This window comes from Carassius auratus, chromosome 35 (assembly GCF_003368295.1).
Source record: "Carassius auratus strain Wakin chromosome 35, ASM336829v1, whole genome shotgun sequence".
In the NCBI taxonomy this organism is placed as follows: domain Eukaryota; kingdom Metazoa; phylum Chordata; class Actinopteri; order Cypriniformes; family Cyprinidae; genus Carassius; species Carassius auratus.
The window spans coordinates 17,612,705-17,623,287 of record NC_039277.1 but is presented as its reverse complement, the minus strand read 5'-3'; the positions used below and the strand labels follow the sequence as shown (position 1 = coordinate 17,623,287).

General features: G+C 39.7%; 1 protein-coding gene across 1 annotated transcript in view; it reads left to right on the top strand.

Annotated features, from left to right (window-relative positions):
* Positions 1–5,157: 5,157 nt before the first annotated feature.
* The window catches only part of LOC113054719 (zinc finger SWIM domain-containing protein 6-like), a 68,715-nt gene continuing 63,289 nt past the window's right edge, over positions 5,158–10,583 (top strand). Inside the window, exon 1 of the mRNA XM_026220464.1 lies at positions 5,158–5,700. Within this exon, the coding sequence (XP_026076249.1) occupies positions 5,274–5,700 (427 nt within the window). The 5' untranslated portion in view covers positions 5,158–5,273. The remainder of the gene's footprint in view (positions 5,701–10,583) is intronic.

Sequence of the window (10,583 nt, the reverse complement as noted above, 5' to 3'; positions counted from 1 at the left end):
CACTGCACCTGCCTACACTCATCAAGTCACCCACTCAAAAGCCATCACAGTGCACTCCACCATTGTCTGGACTTGTGGCTACAACTAACCTGCTCTACTCACCTGCTGCGATTCGCCATCCGTCAGTCTTCATCTTACTGGTGTGTCTTCACCGCTGTGGACCTCATCTTGTTAATACTCACCTGTTTATCAGCTAAAGCCGCGTTTCCACCAGGAAATTTACCCAGGAATTAGGGACTTTGGCCTGGTACTTGGTGTGTTTCCACCGCAGGAACCAGGAACTAAATAAAGTTCCGGGTAAAAAAATGCCCCTCAGAAAGTCCCTGCTGGCGAGGTGGTACTTTTTCAAAGTTCCGGAACTTTCGGGGGCTGTACTTTGGCGCTAAACATGCTGATTGGTTGAGTTCACGCAGCATTGGTTGAGTTCAACCACCATTTATTCAGATCAACATTTTTAAAATATTACTGTTATTGTGTCATGAAATGTAATTTTAAAAGTATTTCAGGGGAGAGTGTAGTTGTTTAAAACTCAAATCTGTGGTTTATTTATAAAGACAGCGCCTATTTAAAAATGTGTTTCGCCGATCTCAGAGACGGTGAGCTCCACTCGATCAGCGGGAGCTCAGTCCTCATGTATCCGCAGAGAGCAGCCTCTCCTGGGATAGACCTTCTGATATGTGCCGCTGGCTCTGATGTGTCTTTAGTGGTTAAACATAAAATATAATTCAGCTGCGGGGTAAATCTAACAGGTTTTCTTTTGTCTGTATTCAATTTATCTATATGTTAAAATGAAAATAAAAAAGGCAAATTTGTATAATATTTCATTTCATTGTAATGGCTGCATATACACATATCCATGAACTAAGTACATTTTTGCAGCTGTTATTATGCTTAAATGAAAACCAAAGGAGGCAGTGGTATTTGATATCCTATTTCGTTTTATTGTAAATATACAGTAAGGAAAATTGCAGTAGCCAAGACGAGCTGACTGAAGTTATCAAGTACGCTGCTGTTCATAGATTTACCCTTGCGTCGTTGCGGACATCACACTCAACAGTCAAATGCACAAAGTCTGAACTAACTACCGATGATGCACGTCCAAAATCAGCGTACTTTCTTTTTTTTTCTTTTTTTAAATCAGCGGTACTTTGTATTGAGCGCGGACCTACATCACCAGTCATTTGCCTAATCTTCCCGGTACTTTACACCGCGGTGGAAACGCAGAAAGCAACAGGTCTGGGGGGGAAAAAGTTCCTGGGAAAAAAAGTTCATGGTAAAAATGTTCCGGGTAATTTCGGTGGAAACGCGGCATAAGTCTGCATCGCTCATTTGTTTGACCCATTTCTTCTCACCTTTTCAATACCTTTTCTGTGGAAGTTCCTGTGTGGTCTTATGGTTTACTGACATCACAATGTAAATGGGAATGTATTATCTTAATAGTTTTTTTTTATTTTTATGAAATGTATAAACTATAAAGTTTAAATTAAATGTTTAAGAAGTAAATCAATCAAGAAAATAATAATAGTAATAATAAATATCTATATCTCAGTTATTTTATTCAGTTAGTTGAAAAGGCAACATTACTAATTTTCATTATAGGTTAAAGCACTAAAATAACTAACTTGAAATAGGTAAAAACTGACAAAAAATAATCAACCTTAATAGTTATATATATATATATATACATAAATATGATTTACAGATTATTTTAAGAAATATAAAAACATTCAATTCAATTGTGCATTATAGCTGACACCTACATGAACAATTACAGTTGTTTTATGACTATAAGTCATTCTCCTCAAATGCTACTGACGTTAGAAAAGTGTATACCAATTTCGCATGTAACTTTAGAGACGGTCCCTAAATTTGAGACTCGTCCAACGTCCAATGTCAAGCCAATTTTATGTCTGTTTTTTTTATTATTATTATTTTTTAGGGATGCACGATATTGGATTTTGGCCGATATTCGATATGCCGATATTTTCAAAATAATTTTGGCCGATGCCGATACCGATATCGATATATATACAAATATATACTGATATATTTAAACTTTAATTTTACTGAAGAGAAATCCATGTATCTCTTCTGTACTGATTCTACCATAAATTTATTATTTTACAAATGTAGACAGACATTCACATCTGAAAAACAGGTCAATTATTTCGCTTGGAGAATATCGGTTTGGCTCATCGGCAGAAATATTCATATCGGCCGATACCGATAATGGTCATTTTAAGCTTTTATCGGCCGATACCGATATTGTGCCGATATTATCGTGCATCCCTATTATTTTTTTTTTTTTACTTTTAGTTTTCTTTTTTCTTCGCTGGGTTGGATTCATCCATCAATTATGAACATTTAGCCGCATGAGGTGCGAGCGGTCGCGAGCGTGGATGGGAAAATGAAGGAAGTTTTTTTTTTTTTAGAGCAACTGGGATAGTGCCCCCTCTGGGAGTTGGTGCCCTAGGCAGATTGATTCAGTTCGGGAGTTCGGAGCGGAATAGCGAATCATTTGAGTCAGTTTGGGGATCGCAAATTATTTGAATCAGTTCGGGAGTTCGTAGCGGGATCGCGAATCATTTGAGTCAGTTATGGGGATCGCGAATCATTTGAGTCAGTTTGGGGATCGCGAATCATTTGAATCAGTTCGGGAGTTCGTAGCGGGATCGCGAATCATTTGAGTCAGTTATGGGGATCGCGAATCATTTGAGTCAGTTTGGGGATCGCGAATCATTTGAATCAGTTCGGGAGTTCGTAGCGGGATCGCGAATCATTTGAGTCAGTTATGGGGATCGCGAATCATTTGAGTCAGTTTGGGGATCGCAAATCATTTGAATCAGTTCGGGAGTTCAAAGCTGGTTCAAGAATCATTTTGAATCAGTTCGGGAGTTCGAAGCGGGTTCGCGAATCATTTGAGTCAGATCGGGAGTTCGGAGCGGGATCGCGAAACATTTGAATCAGTTTGGTAGTTCGTAGCGGGTTCGCAAATCATTTGAGTCATTTTGGGGATCACAAATAATTTGAATCAATTCGGGAGTTCGGAGCGGGATGGCGAATCATTTGAGTCAGTTATGGAGATCGCGAATCATTTGAGTCAGTTTGGGCGTTCGGAGCGGGATCGCGAATCATTTGAGTCAGTTCGGGTTTCTAAACAAACCTTTAAGTTTTGGTCTGAAGTGTGCACATTTTCCTGCAAACTAAGTGAAAAAACTGCTTTATTAAAAAAGAAAGATAAGTGCTAAATTTGTAGAAATATGAAATGCTTTCATCAAAAATACAGCCTACTAAACGCTCTGCCACGCTGCATGTGTCCATTAAAAGCTCTGAAATGACAGATGAGGGAAGATCAAATTGTGCGGACACTAATCTGAAATACATTGCATTGATCGGCTGGAGATTACAGCATCCCAGCAATGAGTTGCAATTAGTTACATCACATTTCTCAATCAATTAAACTTACCCTAAGGCCACACTTTTTAATATCACCGATGAGACTCTTGCATGAAATTGAATTAGCGCTCTCTCTCATTAGGTGGTAAGTTCTCCTTTTGTAGTTTTATCACAGACACCAACTGTGGTCTTCAGATCTGTCTCTTGATCAGATGTAGTACAAGGAATCACCTGGAATGAAAAAGAGAAAAGACTTCGTGGACTGTAGTTAATGGGAATGTGTGACTAGCAAAAGATGAGTTAAAATGGGTGAAATATAAAATACAGGCATGATTTGCACAAAATGACACTGGATCGACTCCTTAAACGTGGCATTAAAGTTGCATGGATTCACCTTCGGGATCTGTGAAGAATAATTCTTCTCTGCATGTGTTTGAACCATTTAAAATGGCAGCAAACCTTTTCCCTGTACACTGTACATTTAAGATCTCATTTATTGAACTGTTTAGTGTTTAGCAGAAGCCTTTAAACCAAAGCAGCATTAAAGATAAATGAAATTACTGTGGTGAATTTTGCAGCTACATTTGAACACGAGAAGAAATATTCATTATAAGGATGAGCAATATCAGTTATTTTCATTTCGATCTGGGTATAAAAGGTAACTATAGCTTTGGATGAGAATTTAGGATTATTGTTTTTGGATATTTGGATGGCATTAATAAAACACAACAAGAATATGTTGCAAAAGAGTGTATTAGTTTTGTGTGTTGTGACTCAGCAACCCACATTTCCTGTATTTTAGAGGATTTCCAATTGGTGTACAACAAACTATTATATGTATATGGTTGTATGTATGCGTGTTCCTGTGGCTCAGTGGTAGAACATTGTATTAGCAATGCAGAAGGTTCTGGGTTCAATTCTCAGGGAACACACTACTTTATAATACCATGCATACTATACTATTGACTTTATTTTTGATGTACAACAACATTTAGAAAAAAACTAGTTAAATAATTTAAATTAAATAAATCCAAATATATGTTTAAGAAAAGTACTTATGTATATAATATTGAATGTTTTTTAAATCCCTATAGTCAAATATATATTTATAAATAGGTGGAGGAATAGATTTTACACACACACACACACACACACACACACACACATATATATATATATATATATATATATATATATATCTTTGTATTTAAATAAATATATATAATATACATATCATATGTATTAATGTTTTAAAAAATATAAATCCCACAAATATACGTGTGTACATAATCTATATGTAATTTGACAAATACAATTTACTAATAATTAACCCTACGTTTATAATACCATGCGTATTGTGCATAATTTTGTACACGTAGTATAACTGGGTCTATATATAGAGCTGTATAGAGGATAATAATATATGTTTGTATATTTTGGCAGGTTGTGTGGGACGCAGGCTCGAGACTCCACCCATCCTCTGTCCTTTATTTACGGTAACGTTACATGTCTGCTTTTTTAATTTCCGCTAATACCTACAACTTCTATATTTCCTTCATTAGTTTATGGATGGCGACAAAACCATGAGCGTTTCCAAACTCTCATGCCTCTTCCTGTTGAACTTATGACTCCAGCAAGGATTCGCCGACGCGCGAGAATTCCGCCTTCCATTCGTTTTTAGCACGGCTGCAGACACGCAAGCCACGCCCCTTTCTTATTTTGTCTACGCAGAGTCTCCGAAGCCCCGCCCTTTTGACCAAATAAGTTCAGGCTGTCCTTACACGGCGAACAATCGATGCGCGTCGCAACCTTTCCCTTTCCTTATCCCGTTTATATAGTACGGCGACTTCCGCCCTTGCCGTTAAAGCAGTGCGATCATGGCGGAGCGCGTTCAGCAGCCCCCAGCTAAACGGCTCTGCTGCCGACCCGGGTATAGTACGACGTGTAGACAGGGGCAGCGAGCCGGTGGAACAGTATGCGGCGGTTCGGGTTCTGGCCAAGGGGGATCCAGCAAAACCCAGAGCCCCGAATCGCTCCTGGACATTGCAGCGCGGAAAGTAGCGGAGAAGTGGCCGTTCCAACGGGTGGAGGAGCGTTTCGAGCGCATCCCGGAGCCCGTACAGCGGCGGATCGTTTACTGGTCTTTCCCGAGGAGCGAACGGGAGATCTGCATGTATTCCTCGTTCAACACGGGCGGAGAGGAGAACGCGTCTAACGGGGAGAACGTAGACGAGACGCGGTTACCGTTCCGACGCGGCATCGCATTGCTGGAGAGCGGCTGTGTGGACAACGTATTACAAGTCGGTGAGTGTGGATGTAAACCCGCGGCTTGGAAAACGTTTAAATCGATTGATTCCAGTCACCCTCACGCAGAAACAGTCGAGAGAAAACCTTCGAATGTCGGTTAAAAGAGGAACACGAGTCAAATGAAAGGCACTATTGAATTTACGGCGAACAAAGGATGGAATACATCGGATTTAAATCTCCCGACAGGGTGCCGGTGATGTCGTTTAGTTTCGTGCTCAGACCCCCAGCGCTCCGGCTTATCGATACATTCCGAGCGTTCTGGGAAACGTTCTGAATACATTGTAGCGCTTTTGTATCTGCGTGAGATAAACAGCGCGGAAGTGGAGCTCGATGTCGCTCGATCCATTCAGTGTTTAAAGCACATTAACTTGACTTTTCGTTGTTCTTCCACCTCGGACTTGTTTTTTAGTTCCACTTTAGTCGGTGTAGCGACGGTGTAATCGTGTGTTTTGTCGTAAAACGGTTGAAATGTCAAGCCTTCCGAAGCTTGTCTGGTGTGTTTATTTTTCTGAAGTGAAAGCGTTGGGGGGGGGGGGGGGTATTGGCGTAGTAAGTCGACCAACTGCTGGATGTTGAGTTGCCGTGTCAACTAAAATAGCTGGATTATACGCCAGTATATGTTGTTTTTGCAAACAAGACTCTGACGCTTGTTTTTAGCAGCGAAAACACTGTGGGTTTTGTATTTTGTGGGTGCGCATATCAAATAGCCGTCAGGCATCCCTATTGAAATTGACACTTTGTTCCCATTTTCATGTTCGTTTGTGTCTTTTCAGCTTTCTTTTACCCTCCAAAAGGAAGGGAAACAAAAGCGGCTTTTTATTTTCTTTCACTGCTTGTCAAATGGAAAAGATTTGGGAAAGGGGTGGGAGGAATAGCGATTTAAAGACGCAGTGCCTCGATTTCTTTTTTTAAATGTCCCCTAATAATTTGCATACGTTCCGGCAGGCCCTCGTGATGTCAGCGTGCGCCTGGAAATTGTCAAAGTAGCTGCGAGTGCGATATTCAACTCTGGCATGTAGTGATTCACACGCTTTGTCATATAGCAACTTTATCCACCTTGGTTTTTAAAGGCCCCGCAATTGACTCCATGCCTCTCCGCCCTTTGGAAACAATTCAATATTTTAATCACATTTGTGCCTTTTTTTTTAAAAAAATTCGAATTGTAATGCAATCAGTGAACGTAATTTCTGCATGACCATTCTCCCCTCCTCCATGTCCATAGCCCGTAAGAGAAGAGGTGCCTCAGCTGGGCTCTGTGCCCTCACCCTTCAGCCAAAATGGGTTTGTGCTCTCAGGAAAACGCACACACTGGCCCATGTGTGTCTTCCCTGCCCGGAGCCTCTCGAGCGGACTGGCTGTCTTGGAAGATCAAGGGCTCTTGCCCTTTTTCCAACAGGCTACGTGGAGCTCTCTGCTTTTGATTCTGCTTTCTCCCTTTGTGTGCGCCTCATTCCGAGCTCCGGCGATGGGAAATGACAAGCCTGCTTGCACGGGGAGGGTTTCTTGGCTGATTGCATCCCAGTATGGAATGCTCTGCAAAAATAAAGCCAAGCGGCGATAAATAAAAGATGCAATCTTGCAACGCAGGCAGGGCCGGGGGGTTGCTTCCAGCAGACCCGGATTAGCCCCGATAGGTAGAGCTCACCGTGACGAACGAGCCGAGACTGAATTCAGGGCAGGAATTTGTTTTCCTTTCTGTCATATGCAGGGGGAGGGGATGCATTAAAGCGATATATTTCTCATAAATATGGCCGTGGCGTCCCTCGGCTGGCAGTTGGCCATGATACTCTGTATTTGCATAACAAGGGCATCTGGGCAGCCCTCCTCTTTTAGTGCATGCAGGGAATGTTTATCGTATTACATGATGTGTAGATGGTACATGCAGCACTGATCTCGGGTTGTGTGTGTGTGTGTGTGTGTGTTTTCCTGAACAATTTGGTTGAAGCACCCTGCGGGACTATTGCACGGTTTTCTGTGGAAATGCAGACGTGATAGCTCTAGGTGGCAATTGCAAACCCAGTAGAAGTTCTATATTTATTACCAGTGTTGATGCTTCTGTTGCTGTGGCTTGCGTCGTATTGATCACGCAGAGCACAAAAGGTCACAGGGTTCAAGTTCAACCCCCTTCTTTCTTTTCCATCTGTTATGTCTTTATTAAGCTGCCGATCGGTGATCCTATTAGCTTTATAATCTGCCTTTTGCTGGTGATATGTTTGCCAATATGCTCAGCTGTTAAAGATCAATCGGAATTAACCACAAATACCATGTTATGCATGCCGTTTGATGTGTAATAACAATACTGAGGCGCGCTGCTGCAAAGATCACAGGTCTACATGGTATATGTCAGTACTTTCAGTTGGTGTAATAACTTGACAGTTAAATCTCAAAGCGAGCCAGTGATGTCATTTTCCATTATTCTAACTCAAGTCAGGACGTTTTGCGGCGTGTTCTCGGAAATGCTGGAGGTTTTTTTTTCAAATTCTAGCATTGTAGATGTTAATGGCAGAACCATATGTGAGTCCCCAAGGTGTATTGATCAGATGAAGAAGACCGTGTCATAGTGGCGTAATGATATAACGGGACAGAATAAACTGATTTGTTTATTGATCTCTCATCAGAGAAGAGGCACAGTTCCATCAGCCTTATTAAACCAGAAAGTGTGTGTGTGTGTGTGTGTGTAAAGAATAAAAAAACGGGTGCTGCACATGCTGTAATGTATGTTTCAACTTACTGGAGCCATTGGAAAGAAAAGCCTTATGTCTGCGTTATCATTTCTGCCATTCATACACAGAAGTGCCAAATTTAAGATGTACAACTTAAATCTTGCATGAGGCTGTTGCTTTTGGGGCCGTCAGAAATACCATGTGCAAGAGCGTTGCTGAGTGTTTAAAGGCATCAAAGAGTCTAGTTGGGTAGATTCGAGGTCAGTGGGCCTTGCTTTATAATGCTCTGAAAGATGTGACTTGTCTGCAAAAGTGCTGGTACACACACTTGAGACATTTTTGAAGGAAGAATCCTAGACTTTCACATATTTGAAAACCTATTTGCTGTGGAATCTAATTTCACTGAAACTGCTAGTACATTTTAAAAATAAATGCAAAGAAACAGCAAGTAGCATTAAATTACAAATGAAATTTAAAGACTGAAGTACTTTCTTGTAAAACATAGGGTACTTGAATCTTTTTACAGTTTAGAGGAAACTGAGTGTTGGAATATGTAAATTAATTAATGGGTAATGGGCTTAGTGTTCTATAGTACTTCAATTCCTAGAGTATATAATGTATACATACACATATTTTTTGTATGCATACAATAGTTGTGATGCAATGTGGTTGACTTGATATTAGTTGTGATTTTAAACCTCTTTCTTTACTTTTTTTATTGAGACTGTTTAAATTTAGTCAGTTGTTTTTTCTCAAAATTGGATTTAAAATGTAAAATAAGTTTATTTCTTACACCGTTTACTATTTGAAATGCATACTTCAATTTATGTTCAGTTTCACATACTATTATAAAAGAAAAATAGAATGATAGTAAGCTTACTTGCATAAAATACTCTACTGTATCCCACAATGCAATGTGGTTGACTTGATACTTCAGTCATAATTTAACATCTCTGTTTACTAAAAAAAGTTATTTTCTGCTCAAAATTTGATTAAAAATACTAAATAACAGTTGCATATATTCTAAATCATTGTATTTAAAAAAAAATTTGAATGCAGTATTGCATAAGCTAATGTTCTTTTACAAATGCAGATAATGAGTCAGAAATGCTGCATGTTGTTATGTGAGGTTTTCTTATATTATTTTAGATCAGCATTAAATCAGATCTTATGGTCTGTCTGTAAATGCTTCATTTTCCACAGCAGCTTTGAGAAGTCAGATTGACAGTAAGCCTACAGATTTGCACCATGTATTGAAAGTTAGCGCTCCACCCACAATGCCCTTTGATGTAGGTTGTGGTGGAGGGCATAAGCTCTGCTCTCTGCTGCAGGGTCTGCTGTGAAATGAGACTGTAGTGTTCTTCACATGTCACGTGCTTCAGTTAAAAGGGTTGTTTGAGCAAGTCTAGCAGAGCTTTATTACCAGTCAAATAAATAAAAAAAACAGCAATTCATTCTTGTGGAATTCTGTTCCAGAGATTTGGAGAGCTACACTGTGAAATATCACATCATAACGAACCGCATTTTGAGTTCACGGTGAAGTTTAGCCTGAATGTTAAATTCTAAACTACTGCTGCCACCCAAAGCACTCGATTTCAATCAAACTAGAAATCTGCAGGCGTCAAATGAAAGCTAGTCTTCCTAGTTGGTATGCTCTGTTGAACTCAAATGTTTACATGCGTGACAGACTTGATTTGTCGTGTCTGTCAAAGCAAAGATGGAGGATTCTGGCATTGACCAAGTTCCTGCGCTCATCCGTTCTGCGGGGAAGTTCAGATGTTGTAGTAATGCATGTGATGTGCATTTAAGTGATGTTGGTCGGAATAAAGTGGGCTCGCTGGGCATCTCCATATTTCTATCTGTCTTTTCACTTCCCAATGAAGCTTTTATAGTACAAAAAAAAAAGATTCATTAGGTGTGTAATCAATGCCTTGTGCTTAAGTGCACTGAGAATGATCGGAAATATAGTTTTGCATTATAAACCGGTGAAATTAGTGATCTTTCCTTGCTTGTAAAAGTTAAAATCCACAATGTTTAGTTTTAATTCAAAATGAAAGCATAACTATGATCATTATCAGTGAGCTTTTGATTGGATGTCTATGATTAATCATTACAAGAATCAGTATGAATTAATTTGCAGATACCCTAAAACTGCCAAAACATTAAATTTTTTGTTTATTTGTTTTATGAAGTGAATAGTTCAGTCTCTTAAGTTTA